We start from the raw sequence: 17,928 nt of genomic DNA on the forward strand, positions 1-17,928 counted from the left end.
ATTCTAACATGGGATAAGGAGCCTTTGAGTGTTAAAAGGAAAGGCGTTACTTCTTCCTCTGATGAGAATAATAAACGGTTTCATGAACGTCATGTCCTTCTAAATGATTGGTCTCATCTACCTCCTCTGCATGGTCCCATCTGGCTGAAACGTCCCCTCACCCCAACGATCTCGCGAGACGAGAGCGGATGCCCACTGAAAGTGTGTGTGTGTGTGAGTGGGATGTTGTATCTGTGGAACGCACTGCGTGAGGGACAGTGTTCGCTTGATATGGGGCAGAGCTAACGTTAGTGGGGTAACCGGGGAAAGCATAACCACAACCTTTCCTTCACTGTTCGGAGCGGCTTTATTAATATCGTATTTCCATATAAAGATTCTGCGAAAGCCACCGAATCTGCTCGAGCTGCCTTGGTTCCTACTTCGCTATGTCGGCGCCAGAGCTTGCTAGCTAGCGGACTCTTTACAGATGCCATTCCACCAGCGGAGAAGAAGGCGGCATGAATAAGCAAGAGGGAGGATGGGTTCTCGTTTTACTGACGGCTAGCTAACCTTAGAGCTTCGCTGAAAACAAGGACATATTGAAGGCACAGCATTCTTAGATTATTTAGCACCTCTGTCTGGCGGAGTTTTGTTCGTAAAATGGTTTAAAGTACTTATTCAAATGGGGGTTCGGCCGTCAAGCACCCTCTCTGGGTTGTTGTTCGGCACACGGAGTCAGAATGTGGGAAATAGCTAACTAGGTGGCTAGCTATCCTGCTAGTCGCAATAACCAAATGCTGCTGCTGCTACCGTGCGGATCCGAGCGAGAACACAAGCGGCTGGAGACTTGGGCCCTCACGTTGCCCGAGCTCCTCTTGCTTTATCGGAGGAATATTCGGGGCGAAAAGATTGTCGTTTGAGATGTGATTTTTTTTCTCCGTTTTTAGCCATATGTAAGGTTTGTTGATTTGCTGTTGCTGCGATGTCCAAAGGAATAATGACCGGCTGAACCTCCAAACCAGTTGAGTCTCATTTGAAGAGGGTGAGGTGGACTGATAACTATCTAACGTAAACGGATATCTAAAAACGGTATCTCTGAGGATTAAACTCCTTGGTCTTACCTGGAACTCGAAGCCACGTCTTTCATATCTACTAATTTAAAGCACCCAGACTTTAGCTGCAAATATGGATAAATTAACAATTATATCAGGATGTCTGTTTCTGGCAGCGGATATCTTTGCCATCGCAAGTATTGCAAACCCCGACTGGATCAACACAGGCGAATCTGCAGGTAATATGGGAATTATTTAACTCTTATCTTTGACATTGACCACTGTATTTTCATTTTAATGTTACAGCATTACTGATGCAATGATTCCCCTTTGCAGATTGTAGGGCTATACGTTATATATTAATTGAAGCCTTTACCTGCTGCTGCATTCATAATCCACCCTCTAGCAATGTTTACATATCCGCAGAGGAATATTTTACCCTATGCAACTCTGTTTGTTCTATGTTCCTCTGTGATTTGAAACACTGGGCTACTAATCCAAAATAGTGATGCATAATAAACATATAATTTATATATCACATGTAGATATGATTTTAGGCCTATATAATATTTTATTGCTGATATATTGGGGACACACAGAAATTATTTGATATATGTTCTATTCTCTACTTCACTCGTTTACGTAAGGGTAGTGTTGTAATATTCATATTTGCACTACTCAAGAAGCACTACTCAGTAATTTCTTGGCCGCAGTTGTTTATTTAGAAGATTGATCTGTCATCGGAGCAATTCACATTTTTGTAGTAGCTACGTCAGTGACCACTTCGAGGTCAATCATATGGGTCAATCGACAGACTTGATCAACTGTAACAAGTGTTGAATACAGGCTTCCCGCTTGCCTACCAAATACCAGTTGGTATTTTTCTGTTGACAATCCTCAAAACAGATCCACATGCCATTGATAGGCTGATGCTCTTCTTTGTCCCCCCCACGACAATGATGGCTTATAGTAAGAACTGGGTCAGGGAGGGTTCATCCACCAATGTGAAACCGGTGTAGCTTGTCAGCTGCTGCAGCAGAAGCGATTTGTTTGGCTAAATGTTGCATTGCCCTATTTTCTAAGAAGAAAAGGGATGGATGTTTTCAAAACACTGTTTATCATGTGTGTTCACTGTCTTTATCTTTCAATCAGACAGTAAGCCTCAACTCAAATAAGCCTTCTATGACAATAACATTCATGTTTTGGCTTCAAAAACTACTTGGCGATATTGACACCCTTACTGGAAATGAAGAGTAGCTAACTCATGTTAGACAGTAAATAACATTGTATGCCTACTCAGCAATGGCCTCAGTAACCTATTCCTGGTAGTAGTAGGCTGTGCCATCTGCCTCACTCCTGCTTTGTTGATAACGTTCACACCTGCAATTAGCCTACCACAGCAAAAGTGCTGGTAAGTGTAGGGTTGCATGCATTGCATACCACACATCATACAGTGTTTCCCCTAGGATTTCTGTTCAGCAGTGGTGGCAAGGGTAGTGTTAGGGCAATGACATGCAAGCTGTTCCCATAGACTTCCAGTCATTGAGCCAACGACTATCCATTTAAAAGCGAGTCTCAGCAGAAATATATATATAGACAACAACATTTTTTGCAGTCGTGGCAACAATTAACAGTGGTGGGCCACCACTGCTAAATGAATATAGGGGAAACAATGTCATAACCAATTCCAATTATATAATGTTTTAATCCTGGACAATTTATTAGAGTTTCCAAGTGCAACTCTGGCTGCAATTGAATGGAAACCTCTCATTTGTGCGTCCGGCTGCATGGCCAAAAGGGTTTGTTTTGGTTCGGCTGCTGGTTTTAGTAGAGTGGTGCAAACGACCAGCCTCTCATATCTCCCACTGCTCTCACTTCCTCTCCCCAGTCTCCCCTGCTGTTTCTTTGATGATGATGGTGGTTCTTTTGTTGGGCTGTGTTTATGAGATGGAAAGACCGTTCTTAACATCCCGCCTCTCTCCCCTCTCACCCAGGGATTTACAGTTACAAAGTCTGCCTTTGGTTTCCTGTGCCTTTCATCATGACCTCCTGGTTTTGTGACAGGTTGCGGGCATTATGCGTTATCAGTCCAATTCCTTATAGAAGTAACTCAATATAGAGAAGAAAATCGCCAGCACATTGGCAGTCTTTTAATGGATCGCAGAACAAGTCTTTTGGTCAGGGTTGGCCTTTGTGACACAACAGAAGAGTTTACCACTGTCATCATGGTTTGATTGTGATGTTTTTATAGGGATAGTGGTTAGCCTAATTGCTCACCACAGTCTGGAAGATCATTTTAGATCTTACACTCCCAACAAAAGTGATAATGTTATTTGTTGGGCTGATTATTTTTGGATGGCTTACAACAAGTGAAGGAAAAGCATACAGACTGCAAACATACAAATGCAGTTTGTTTTGTCAAATTTTTTCCTTCTGTTCTCTATTTATACTGGCATAATTGGCCTAACATAGCCTCACATCTATAATGCCAGTACAAGTAACAAATAGGCTATGCGCTATTTGCCCCAAACAACATTGCTATAGTAGAAAGATTTTAACATGAAAAAAACAGTAACAAGCAAAGAGCTCTGTCATCAGTCTTGGTTTTGATTAAGTCATCTGAATGTAATTTATGAGACTGAATGTATAAAGATGCACAGACATGAAATTTAGCAAAGCATTAAATCATCATATTTGCTAATACCAAATATCTCTGTAATTGTTAGTCATTTGATTACTCTTCAGAGAAGGCAGGTTCATTACTAAGTGATGGACAGATATGATTCTACCTGTTTGTCCATGGAAGACGTAAATGTTTGACAGGGTGGAATCTCTCTCTTCATCTCCTGCTGATGCTGGCAAGGCTACAGTGGGTGTATCTCAATAGTCTAAAGTGGCTTCCTCTCCTCGTCTCCTATCCTCGACCTGCATTGAACAGGTGAATTCCTGGATGGCTGTCTTCCCATATGGCTTTAACCTAGCCCAGAGGGTCCCAAACTTCTTTGGCCTGTGACCCCATTTTGATATAAAAATAATAATAATTGCGACCCCACCATGTAAAAAAAAAAGAACACAAACAAGTTGCCATTGTTTACTTTTTTAATCTGGGCTATGACAGTATGAAGTGACTGAAATGCATCAAAGGTATTGGGAAGTTCAGAAGATCATCAGGCAATAATGTTGTATGATCTTCTGTGTAGAAAAGAACATTGTCATTGATGATGTTCTTTACCCACAGTTGGATTTAGTGCTTGGTCTTGTCCACTCGGTTCTAACGGCTTGTGGGCATAGTACAGGGAAACCGTACGTAAGTGTTCCTGAGAGTCTTATCTTTTAGTGACAGGGTCATAATATTTAGTAGCTTAAACCATTCAAAAGAAAGAGCCACATTACTAGGAAGAAAACATAAACCGCTCTGTTTATTAAAACCGCATCTAGGTTAATGACGTAACCCTGGTTCTATGAACCAAGCACACATTTTCTCTTGCGACCCCATTTTCAAATCAGGCGACCGCACATGGGGTCGCGACCCCTAGTTTGGGAAACCCTGACCTAGCCAGTGCTCTCAGTAAAGATGAGGTAGAGGAGACCAGCAGAATTGGTCACTTTAGACCAGGGGTGTCAAACGTCCGGCCCGCGGGCCGGATCAGGCCCGCAAACGGGTTTAATCCGGCCCGCGAGATGATTTTGTAAAGTATAAAAATGCGCGGCAATTTTTCAATAAAATAAACTGCTGTTCCAATTGCGTCCACTGGATGGCGCAATAGCAATTGTGTTAAGCAAGCAAACTGTTTATACCGGGGCAGAGCAAGTAGGTCAAGTCTGTGTTTACTCACAGCCGAGACATCAGTGAAGCTGCAGTGAAAGCTAGCTACCTCATTGCTAATGAAATCGCAGTGGCTTCAAAACCATTTAGTGAGGGTGAATTTGTAAAAACATGCATGATGAAGGCAGCTGAGATTGTGTGCCCTGAAAAGCGTCAGGCTTTTGTAAATATCAGCCTGACAAGAAACACAGTTGCAGACAGGATTTCCGATCTTTCAGTGGATTTGGACAGCCAGTTGAAGCAAAAAGTAAAGTCATTTATTGCGTTTTCGGTTGCAATTGATGAAAGCACGGACATTACAGATGTTGCACAACTGGCCATTTTCATCCGCGGAGTTGATGACACATTGACCGTCACGAGGAGTTCGTGGAGTTGGTGCCGATGACAGATACAACGACAGCAGCTGATATTTTTACCGCACTCGTCGGCGCGCTGGACAGGGTCGGAGTGGACTGGTCCCGCGCTGTCAGCCTGGCTACAGATGGTGCGCCGTCATATGTTTGGAACCACATATCTTTGTGAGCAAGTTTTCTCTGTAATGAGCATAAATAAAACAAAACTGCGCTCAAGGCTCACGCACAAGCACTTGAATCACATCCTGAAGTTGGCTGCCACTCAGGATGTGACGCCTGATATTGATGCGCTGGTGAAAGCTAAAAGATGCCAGGTATCAGGAGTCAAATAAACTATGCAACCCCACTTAAAGTGCTACATGAGACACCCTGATATAGTTCTGTGATCTGTGATATACTTCTGTGAATCACTGAGGCATTGTGTGTTTGTGTGTTCTTTGTCCTCAGAACTTTCAAATAACTTGAGGTGTTTTATGATTAATAGTGATGTTGTGCTTTTGGACACTGTCCTCAGGCTCCGGCTTTATGTTATTATGTTGATGTGCTATTGTTTTTAATTGATTTTATTTTATTTGTATATTTAACCTATTCTTGACTCTGTGGTTCTTGCACTTGTTTGGGGAACAGGATTTCATTCTTTTTATCTACATTTCTGCCTGAGAAATGACCCCCTGATATAGTTCTGTGATCTGTGAAACAGTTCTGTTAATCACTGAGGCATTGTGTGTTTTTTCTTTAGAATTTTCAAATAAACTTGACGTGTTTTATGATTAATAGTGATGATGTGCTTGTACTATTTTGGACACTGTCCTCAGGCTCCAGCTTTATGTTGTATGTTGATCGTATTAAAACAAAGAAAACAATCTGAAGTTGTTGTTTTTAAGTTATATATATACCATGATTTTTCCGGTCCGGCCCACTTGGGAATAGATTTTCCTCCATGTGGCCCCTGAGCTAAAATGAGTTTGACACCCCTGCTTTAGACTATTGAAATGCACCCTTTGTGTGTTACCCACACACATTCCTCAACGCGGGGAATTATGGATCGGGGTGAAATGTCACCCAGACACAATCCTTGCGGAACTTGCCCCTAAGCTCAGATCTAGGATCAGATGACCCTACCCCACCCGTAAATCTGAACCATTACTATATAAAGACAAAAGGCAAACCTGATTTGGGATCAGTGGCTGAGGACCTCCTCATGGCGTCTCTCTAAGGTCAAAGCGTAGAGAAACAGACATGCCACCCAGGCCAATTAGTAGGGATGAATGAAGAGGTTGCCCATAGAAACTGATCTTAGGTCAGATTTTTTAACCTTCTAATTAAGTTAGCTGTACCTACATCAGTTATCTGTTTTAGCGTTAATGGAACCAGGGTTTAGATTTTGAGCTACTCATTGACTCTTGGGGTGGTGCCCTTATTACGGTGCCTTAATTTGCTACGGGAGAGCTTGGCAGCTCTAGGCACCCCTGTAATTCGAACCTTGAGTCCGATACCTTGAGCGTATAATATACAGAAGAAGGGTTGAGTCTCCTCACTCAACACAATGCCACAGCAGTGTTTCCTAAATGGGTTACTGTACACCTGTCTTTGGTCACGGCTAAAGATGATTCTAACGAAGGAGATAACATTATAGATTTGTTGTTGAACAAGACCAATTGAAAAGCCTGTAGGTGAATAAGTCATAAGTAGAGCCTGGAGTTTCTCCAATCCTGACTACATGGCCCAGGACAACACAGAGGCGCTTGGGGACCACGACAACCACTGGCACAAAAGGAGGAGAAATGTTGGCTCTCCAGCTGAAAAGACCATGTCCTCACCTCTGTGTTACGCCCCCAGTTCCCAGGCAATCACAGCTAAGTTAATTTCCTGCCTGGGCTTCTACACAAAGCCCATTATTACTGGCAGTGGCAGTGTCACAGAGACAACTGTGAATCTGCCCGCAGCCCTCTGCCCTCCTGCAGATCCTGTTGTCTTCAGAGTGTCTCTGTCACCATCTGAATGAAAATAGACGCACACACAGGGAGAGACAATGAGATTAAAAAGGGTCACGGTTCAATGTTTGGTGTTATTTTGTTTTCTTGACTGATTAGCAAATGCGATATGCCATCTCTCACCATGTTATCCTACAACTAGACTTAATTATGAGATCCTCGCTTCGCCTTCCAGCTGTCAGAAATACATAGGACTATCATTTCATGCAGTAAGCATATTGTGTCTTCTTCTATACATTTCTATCCAAGACAAAAAGCGTGGTCAACTAGATTATAATTTCAGCACCGTTTTGATTGGGACAGCGCCATCGCGCTGCTTTGAAACAAGCGTGGGGACATTATTTATCTGAATCTCTGTTTGCGTATGCTTTTGAAAATATAGATTGCTATTATTTTTCTATCGGTATCATGATGAAGATACTTGAAATGTAACAGCCTACACCTGCTCCCTAACAAAGCAGAGTCAGGGTAGGAAAAAAAGAAAGCGTGCATAAAATTATATAGTTTCTTTTCAAATCATCCTACAGCGGTTCATCCAGGTCAGATTTTGTATTTCTTTACATGTTCGGAAAGAGCAGATTCTAAGGTTTTCTAAAGCACATACAGGGCCTAGAGAAAGTATTCACACCGGTTGACTTTTTCCACATTTTGTGTTACAGCCTGAATTTAAAATAGATTACATTGAGATTTTGTGTCACTGGCCTACATACCATACTCCATAATGTCAAAGTGGAATTATGTTTTTAGAAATGGACAAATTAATAAAAAATGAAATGTCTTGAGTCTTTATGTATTCAACCCCTTTGTTATGGCAAGCCTAAATAAGTTCAGGAGTAAAAATGTGCATGAGTCACATAAATTGCATGGACTCTGTGTGCAATAATAGTGTTTAACATGATTTTTAAATGACTACCTAATCTCTGTACCCCACACATACAATTATCTGTAAGATCCCTCAGTCGAGCAGTGAATTTTAAACACAGATTCAACCACAAAGACCAGTGAGGTTAGGGCACTGATTAGTAGATGGGTAAAAAAAAAAAAAAAGCAGACATTGAATATCCCTTTGAGCATGGTGAAGTTATGAATTACACTTTGGATGGTATATCAATACACCCAGTCACTTACACCCAAACCTTTCAGGGAATTTACCGTGAGGCCAATGGTGACTTTAAAACTGTTACAGAGTTTAATGGCTGTGATAAGAGAAACCTGAGGATGGATTAACAACATTGTAGTAACTCCACAATACTAACCTAAATGACAGAGTGAAAAGAAGGTAGCCTGTACAGAATACAAATATTCCAAAACATGCATCCTGTTTGCAACAAGGCACTAAAGTTAAACTGCCAAAAATGTGGCAAAGAAATTAACTTAATGTCCTGAATGCAAAGTGTTATGTTTGGGACAAATCCAACACAACACGTCACTTCATATTTTCAAGCATGGCGGTGACTGCATCATGTTATGGGTATGCTTTTCATCGTCAAAAACTAGGGATTTTTTGGGGATAAAAATAAACGGAATAGAGCTAAGCATAGGCAAAATCCTAAAGTAAAACCTGGTTGTCTGCTTTCCAACAGGCACTGGGAGACAAATTCACCTTTCAGCAGGACAATAACTTAAAACACAAGGCCAAATATACACTGGAGTTGCTTACCAAGATGACATTTAATGTTCCTGAGTGGCTGAGTTACAGTTTTGAATTAAATCGGCTTAAATCTATGACAAGACTTGAAAATGACTGTCTAGCAATGATCAACAACCAACTTGACAGAGCTTGAAGAATTTAAAAAAGAATGTGGAAATATTATGCAATCCAGGTGTGCAAAGCTCTTATAGACTTACCCAGAAAGACTCTCAGCTGTAATCGCTGCCAAAGTTGATTCTAACATGTATTGACTCAGGGGTGTGAATACTTACACTACCGGTTAAAAGTTTTAGAACACCTACTCATTCAAGGGTTTTTCTTTATTTATACTATTTTCTACATTGTAGGATAATAGTGAAGACATCAAAACTATAACATAACACGTATGGAATCATGTAGTATGTGGAGGCCAGGTCATCTGATGCAGCACTCCATCACTCGCCTTCTTGGTAAAATAGCCGTTACACAGCCTGGAGGTGTGATGGGTCATTGTCCTGTTGAAAAACAAATGATAGTCCCACTAAGCCCAAACCAGATGGGAGGCGTATCGTTGCAGAATGCTGTGGTAGCCATGCTGGTTATGTGTGCCTTGAATACTAAATAAATCACAGACAGTGTCACCAGCAAAGCACCCCCACACCATAACACCACCTCCTTCATGCTTTACGGTGGGAAATACACATGCGGAGATCATCCGTTCACCCACACCGCTTCTCACAAAGACACGGCGGTTGGAACCAAAAATCTCAAATTTGGACTCCAGACCAAAGGACACATTTCCACCGGTCTAATGTCCACTGCTCGTGTTTCTTGGCCCAAGCAAGTCTCTTCTTCTTATTGGTGGCCTTTAGTAGTGGTTTCTTTGCAGCAATTCGACCATGAAGGCCTGATTCACACAGTCTCCTCTGAACAGTTGATGTTGAGATGTGTATGTTACATGAACTCTGTGAAGCATTTATTTGGGCTGCAATTTCTGAGGCTGGTAACTCTAATGAACTTATCCTCTGCAGCAGAGGTAACTCTGGGTCTTCCATTCCTGTGGCGGTCCTCATGAGAGCCAGTTTCATCATAGCGCTTGATGGTTTTTGCGACTGCACTTGAAGAAACGTTCAGTTCTTGAAATGTTCCGTATTGACTGACCTTCATGTCTTAAAGTAATGATGGACATTTGTTTGTCTTTGATTTTTTTAGCTGTTCTTGCCATAATATTGACTTGGTCTTTTACCAAATAGGGCTATCTTCTGTTTCAAAATATAACTTTTTTGTTAGATGACAGCAATTTTATTAAAATAGACACCCACAAACATCTGCACACCCCTACTCCCACTCGTCACCTGTGCCGGCATGCGCTAGGGATATATACATGTAAAAGGCTTATGCCGGCAAGAATGTGGTAAAAATGGGCATGTTTGAAAGGGGGTCATATAAACATTGCAAAAAAATTACATGTAAAATTACACTGTAAATCCTATGTGAAAGGGATATTAGTGACACTTACGTGAAACAGTTTACTGTATACTCCTGCCCAAGTCCTTTTTTCATAGCAAGAGTCGAGCGCTACTATTGGTGATACGAACACACACAACACATATTGATAAGACAACAGATTTGAACATTTTTCAGATTCTCTCTGTATTTTCACGCTGCTCAGAGATTCTAAGAGGCATAAAGACATTGGATTAACACTGCCATTCCACAGATCCATGCCTAGAACCGAGTGGCACAACATCACCCTGAAAACACAGTGGAGGAGAAGCTTTGACGTGAGCTATGAGAGAGAACAAAGTCCACCATAGAAGAAGACCACGAGGTGATAGTCGTGACATTTTCAGAAAAGAGAAAACAGCCAGCAAGGCCGTCATGGCGTGTATAAATTCTGTGTTTGATTGTGTGTACAGTATGTGTGTTACAGCTGTGAAGGGAGAAAATGATTTATCTGTCTCTTTCTCTCTCCCTCTTCTGTTCTATTCATCGGTGTGTTTACATGGAGGGCTGATTGTCTCTCTCAGCGATAGGTCATGTCGGTGGCTGTTTTTAGAGTAATTTCTGCTCTACTTCTAAATTGCAAAGCCAGCAAGCGGTGCCAAGCCCTCCCACTGCTGTGAAAATGTTCTGTTCTGATAGTTGAATGAAACAACCTTTGCGCCGAGGAATAATTGAGGAAATTGTTTTTGTTGTTGTTTAAAATGTGATATTTAAAAGCGTACATCTGGAAATAGCTCTTAAATTTGCCTCGTCGTTGTATAGCCTGTTGCTTCCTTGCGTGCTATTGGGACCTAAGGTTTGGATAACTGTCTTGGTTAGCCTTGTTTTAGTAGAGCAAGCACAGTTACAGTGGACAAACTGTAGACTGTATGTGTGAATGTAGCAAGTTCATATTTTATCATTAACCCTTACTTTACCAGATACGTTAACTGAGAACACATTTTCAACACCCTGCCCAGGGAAGAGTTGCAGGGGAGTGCAGAGAGATTGAACGAGCCAGTTGGAGGTGGCCATGCTAGTATCAACAGCCACAATAACATCACCTGTTTCTCTGTACCGGCTGTACCAGAGAGCAGAATACTCCTCCACCATCTTTGTCTGCACTGACTGGGCGGCATCCTGTTTTAGTACATGGTCAGGGCATGAGGAACTAGAGGGAGAGAGAAGTGCTTGGCTGTTGAAAAGTATACTACCAGCTTCCTGCCCTCTCCTTTAACAAGTGCTTTTATGTTGTTGTGTTCAGTAAAACTGTGTATGTAAGCGTCTGTCCTTTTTTCATGGAACGAATATGAAGAAACTTGTCTTCTGGAAACGTTGTTTTTTCTAAACTTATGCAGTGGTAACTAACTTCAGACCTTGGCTATGTGTTTTCCTACCTTTTGAAGTCCACCTTTTTATAGACTGTATGTAGTGTTTGTTTGTGTACGGATATTGAATATGCAGACCAGTTAGTGTGTGTGTTGTTTGTATACTGTACGTCTCTGGAATGTTTGTATGCGTGTCTTTACCTGTGTGTGTAGCTATGTAGTCTGTACAGTGCCTTGCAATATTATTCATCCCCCTTGGCGTTTTCCTATTTTGTTGCATTACAACCTGTAATTTAAATTGATTTTTATTTGGATTTCATGTAATGGACATACACAAAATAGTCCAAATTGGTGAATAACTTGTTTAAAAAAAAATCTAACATAAATAACGGAAAAGTGTATTCACCCCCTTTGCTATGAAGCCCCTAAATAAGATCCGATGCAACCAATTACTTTCAGAAGTCACATAATCAGTTAAATAAAGTCCACCTGTGTGCAATCTAAGTGTCACATGATCTGTCAATTGATCTCAGTATATATACACCTGTTCTGAAAGGCCCCAGAGTCTGCAACACCACTAAGTAAGGGGCACCACCAAGCAAGCGGCACCATGAAGACCAAGGAGCTCTCCAAACAGGTCAGGGACAAAGTTGTGGAGAAGTACAGATCAGGGTTGGATTATAAAAAAATATCAGAAACTTTGAACATCCCACGGAGCACCATTTAAATCCATTATTAAAAAATTGAAAGAATAAGGCACCACAACAAACCTGCCAAGAGAGGGCCGCTCACCAAAACTCACGGACCAGGCAAGGAGGGCATTAATCAGAGAGGCAACGAAGACACCAAAGATAACCCTGAAGGAGCTGCAAAGCTCCACAGCGGAGATTGGAGTATCTGTCTATAGGACCACTTCAAGACGTACACTCCACAGAGCTGGGCTTTACGGAAGAGTGAAAAAAAATAAGCAAACACATTTGGTGTTCGCCAAAAGGCATGTGGGAGACTCCCCAAACATATGGAAGAAGGTACTCTGGTCAGATGAGACTAAAATTGAGCTTTTTGGACATCAAGGAAAATGCTATGTCTGGCGCAAACCCAACACCTCTCATCACCCCAAGAACACCATCCCCACAGTGAAGCATGGTGGTGCTAGCATCATGCTGTGGGGATGTTTTTCATCGGCAGGAACTGGGAAACTGGTCAGAATTGAAGGAATGATGGATGACGCTAAATACAGGGAAATGTTTCAGTCTTCCAGAGATTTGAGACTGGGACGGAGGTTCACCTTCCAGCAGGACAATGACCCTAAGCATACTGCCAAAGCAACACTCGAGTGGTTTAAGGGGAGACATTGAAATGTCTTGGAATGGCCTAGTCAAAGCCCAGACCTCAATCCAATTGAGAATCTGTGGTATGAGTTAAAGTTTGCTGTACACCAGCGGAACCCATCCAACTTGAAGGAGCTGGAGCAGTTTTGCCTTGAAGAATGGGCAAATATCCCAGTGTCAAGATGCGCCAAGCTTATAGAGACATACCCCAAGAGATTTGCAGCTGTAATTGCTGCAAAAGGTGGCTCTACAAAGTATTGACTTTGGGGGGGGGGGTGAATAGTTATGCACGCTCAAGTTTTCTGTTTTCTTGTCTTATTTATTGTTTGTTTCACAATAAAAACTATTTTGCATCTTCAAAGTAGTTGGCATGTTGTGTAAATCAAATGATATAAACCCCCCAAAAATCCATTTTAATTCCAGGTTGTAAGGCAACAAAATAGGAAAAATGCCAAGGGGGATGAATACTTTCGCAAGCCACTGTATTTGTGTGTGTGGGTGTGTGTAGTCTACTTGCGTTTTGTGTCTGGGGACAGTCAACACTACAGTATCCCTTCCCCTGCAGCCCTGTGATGTAAGTACAAACACGGCCAGGCTGTTACAACCTGCAGTGGCTGCCGGCCGCCTCCTCCTCCATACTTCCACCCACCAGAGTTTAGAGGCGTCCTGCTTGACTCATCCCTCCAGTGCTGCCTGCTGTCTGGCTAACAGTAGCTAACACCTCTCTGCACCTACACTAATGACAGCATTGTCATGCTCTCCCATGATCAGGACCAACTCACACAGCCCTCATTTCCTCTCATTGAGACACAGACTGGGCGAGAAGCAGAGATCTAATGAAAAGAAAAGAGAGAAAGAAAGAAATGGAGATAGAGGGAGGGGGTGAGAAACAGTGATCTCACTCAGAGAAGAGTGAATACGGATGGAGGGAAAGAAGGAACAAACATATAGAGAAGCTGTGATAAACAGTGAGACGTCAGGACGGAGAGAATACAGAGGGAGGGGACGGGGATCAATAGAACACATGCAGGGACACAGAGAGGGGCGGAGAGAAACAGAAGATGATGAAAAAACAGACATGACAGGGAAGAGTGAACACACAGGGAGGGTGTATGACTGTGTGGGACAGTGTGTGAGAGAGCGTCTGTGTGTGTTACTGGTTGTTGTGCTCAGTGTGTGTATCTGGATGTCTGTCTCTGTACGCAGCAGCAGCAGTGGTGAGTCTTGCTGTACCCTTCACCAGCCTGAGCCAGCTCTGCTCGACTCTGCTCTGTGCTGGGGGGAAATGAGGCGTCGCTCCATTGCGCACACTTTTCATTTTAGATTCCAGGTTTATTTATCCATATGTGTAGTGTAGTCTCACGGGTGGGTGTATGTGTATGTGTACGTTTGTGTAATTTGTGTCGGATTACCATGTTTTTACATGCCATGTGTGTGTGTCGTGTCCAGTGGTGTGTGTGCCATGACGTGCCTGCCTGTTGTAAGGCAGGAATTCCACTGAGAGCGAGTGAATCAGCAGGAGGCTGGAGGATCCAGGGGGAAATGGCCATAAAACAAGACTATTAGTGCTATCAGAGCCCGCTAATGTTCCACACACTCACACACACACTTCCCGTCCTCAGACAGGTTCAAGGTTACAGTACCCAGGCAGGAATATATGGCCTACTTCACTTCAGAAATAGGCTCTAGTGTGCGTTCCAGGTGCCATTTTAGTCTGCCTCGCTCTGACCACCTCCTTTCTTTACTCTAAAGGCTGAGTAGTTCTGACTTCTTCTGGTTGACAAGAACACGTTCTCAAGATATGGCCCCAGTGCAGACTGCACAAGGCAAGGCCTTCTAGAATGTTGTAATTCTTGGATGTAGCCTATTTTACAATTTTTAGAATTGTAGAATATGTTGATTCTAGAATTTGTTGATTCTAGAATCTAGAATATGTTGATTCTAGAATCTAGAATATGTTGATTCTAGAATATGTTGATTCTAGAATATGTTGATTCTAGAATCTAGAATATGTTGATTCTAGAATCTAGCACATGAAAGCATTATCCACCAGAGGAGCATAGGCCTACATAGTGTTTGTACGTGTGGTTAGGGAAGGGTTGAGGCTGTGTTTGGTTGTTATTGTAGAGGCTGTGTTATGCTGGCCTGCTTGCTGTTATAAAGGGGACAGGATTTCCTCTGGACTGATGGCCAGTGGACTGTTTGGCTCGCTGTGGGATACCAGAGTAGAGGAGACCCGCCCTGCCCCAGTGCAAGAGGAGATTCCCAGGCCAATCTGTCTTTCAGCATCTCCGCTGTTGGACCACCAATATGTATTTTATCATCGTTTTAAACATCTTTCCCATCATGTCTTGCAACACGTTTTAAACATGTTTTTCCAAGTTGTTGTAAAAGAGAATGTGTTGTCGATAGCCTACCTGGTAAGATGAAGGTAAAGGTGGTAGTAAAACCCACTCTTCATAACCGAGCCCACCTTTCATGAAAAAAGACTACAGGAGCCTACCATCTAAACCTTTCATGCATAATATGATACCATTTTGCTTACTCGGGTAGAAATCCCAATGAAGACGAACACACACTGATTTAGTGTCTCTCCTATGGTTCTCCTCAGTGGTCTGATCAGATCGTGGTGTGTGTGTGTGTGTGTGTGTGTGTGTGTGTGTGTGTGTGTGTGTGTGTGTGTGTGTGAGTGGCCTACGTGACTTTACAAGTGTATGTGTGTGCTCATGAGCTAGTCTATCTCTGGCAGACGTCATCATGGCTCAGTCCAGAGGCTATAAATCCTCTGTGTGTGTCTGATCAGTGATAGATGGCTCCAGTAGACTCTCCGCCATAGGCTAGATATTATCTCCTCTCCTCCGTGTTCCAGACCAACAGATGTGCATACTTACTGACTGACTTCAAGATCAGGGAAGAAACTCTCAACTGGAGATGGGGAGAGAAAGAAACCTCTTCAATTTGAAGTGAGAGAAAGTTAAGTAGGAAAAGAGAGGACAGGAAGGTGTGTGTTTGGTAGATAAATCAAAGGGAGAAATACTGTACTATGTCTGATGGGAGAAGTGAGATGAAAGATATAGTAGCGATTAGCTAGCAGCATTTTAGACTTTTTCACAGCCTCTGCTTCTTAATGAACTGACACATTATACAGGGAATGCTGAGGTGTCAAGACAAACATCCGGATGCAGTGTATGCGCGTGCCTGCGATTGGAGAATTATTTATAATTGTTGCTGTGTGTACGTGCACCTGTGTGTGAGAATAACTATTAAAATCGGTTGCATTCATGTGCGTCCGTGTGTGTGTGTGTGACAGAGCAACAGCCTCAGCCTCCTCTGACATAATTGGACCCTGTAGGCTGCAGAGAGGAGCTCCTAGCAGGCATTGAGTCACAGACAGATTAAAGGGGCAATTCCGCAGTAACGGAATTACAATTTGAATACGTTTTATTCACTTTAAAATGTATGCCAAACAAAAACCATTGATTTTCAAAGTTCGTTTTTGTACATTTATTTGTGGAAATTGTTAAAAGTAGTCCATGTGCATAGAGTTGTATTGTTTGTTACAGTGAGGGAAAAAAGTATTTGATCCCCTGCTGATTTTGTACGTTTTCCCACTGACAAAGACATAATCAGTCTATAATTTTAATGGTAGGTTTATTTGAACAGTGAGAGACAGAATAACAACAAAGAAAAACGCATGTCAAAAATGTTATAAATTGATTTGCATTTTAATGAGGGAAATAAGTATTTGACCCCTCTGCAAAACATGACTTAGTACTTGGTGGCAAAACCCTTGTTGGCAATCACAGAGGTCAGACGTTTCTTGTAGTTGGCCACCAGGTTTGCACACATCTCAGGAGGGATTTTGTTCCACTCCTCTTTGCAGATTTTCTCCAAGTCATTAAGGTTTCGAGGCTGACGTTTGGCAACTCGAACCTTCATCTCCCTCCACAGATTTTCTATGGGATTAAGGTCTGGAGACTGGCTAGGCCACTCCAGGACCTTAATGTGCTTCTTCTTGAGCCACTCCTTTGTTGCCTTGGCCGTGTGTTTTGGGTCATTGTCATGCTGGAATACCCATCCACGACCCATTTTCAATGCCCTGGCTGAGGGAAGGAGATTCTCACCCAAGATTTGACGGTACATGGCCCCGTCCATCGTCCCTTTGATGCGGTGAAGTTGTCCTGCCCCCTTAGGATAATGTTTCCACCTCCATGTTTGACGGTGGGGATGGTGTTCTTGGGGTCATAGGCAGCATTCCTCCTCCTCCAAACACGGCGAGTTGAGTTGATGCCAAAGAGCTCCATTTTGATCTCATCTGACCACAACACTTTCACCCAGTTCTCCTCTGAATCATTCATATGTTCATTGGCAAACTTCAGACGGCCCTGTATTTGTGCTTTCTTGAGCAGGGGGATCTTGCGGGCGCTGCAGGATTTCAGTCCTTCACGGCGTAGTGTGTTACCAATTGTTTTCTTGGTGACTATGGTCCCAGCTGCCTTGAGATCATTGACAAAATCCTCCCGTGTAGTTCTGGGCTGATTCCTCACTGTTCTCATGATCATTGCAACTCCACGAGGTGAGATCTTGCATGGAGCCCCAGGCCGAGGGAGATTGACAGTTATTTTGTGTTTCTTCCATTTGCGAATAATCGCACCAAGTGTTGTCACCTTCTCACCAAGCTGCTTGGCGATGGTATTGTAGCCCATTCCAGCCTTGTGTAGTTCTACAATCTTGTCCCTGACATCCTTGGAGAGCTCTTTGGTCTTGGCCATGGTGGAGAGTTTGGAATCTGATTGATTGATTGCTTCTGTGGACAGGTGTCTTTTATACAGGTAACAAGCTGAGATTAGGAGCACTCCCTTTAAGAGTGTGCTCCTAATCTCAGCTCGTTACCTGTATAAAAGACACCTGGGAGCCAGAAATCTTTCTGATTGAGAGGGGGTCAAATAC

At 42.7% G+C, this 17,928-nt stretch overlaps 1 protein-coding gene across 1 annotated transcript in view; it reads left to right on the plus strand.

Moving 5' to 3' along the window:
* The first annotated feature begins 230 nt into the window (after positions 1–230).
* The window catches only part of LOC121557104 (uncharacterized protein C16orf52 homolog B), a 38,217-nt gene continuing 20,519 nt past the window's right edge, over positions 231–17,928 (plus strand). Inside the window, exon 1 of the mRNA XM_041870973.2 lies at positions 231–1,270. Within this exon, the coding sequence (XP_041726907.1) occupies positions 1,165–1,270 (106 nt within the window). The 5' untranslated portion in view covers positions 231–1,164. The remainder of the gene's footprint in view (positions 1,271–17,928) is intronic.

This window comes from Coregonus clupeaformis, unplaced genomic scaffold (assembly GCF_020615455.1).
Source record: "Coregonus clupeaformis isolate EN_2021a unplaced genomic scaffold, ASM2061545v1 scaf0145, whole genome shotgun sequence".
Lineage (NCBI taxonomy): Eukaryota > Metazoa > Chordata > Actinopteri > Salmoniformes > Salmonidae > Coregonus > Coregonus clupeaformis.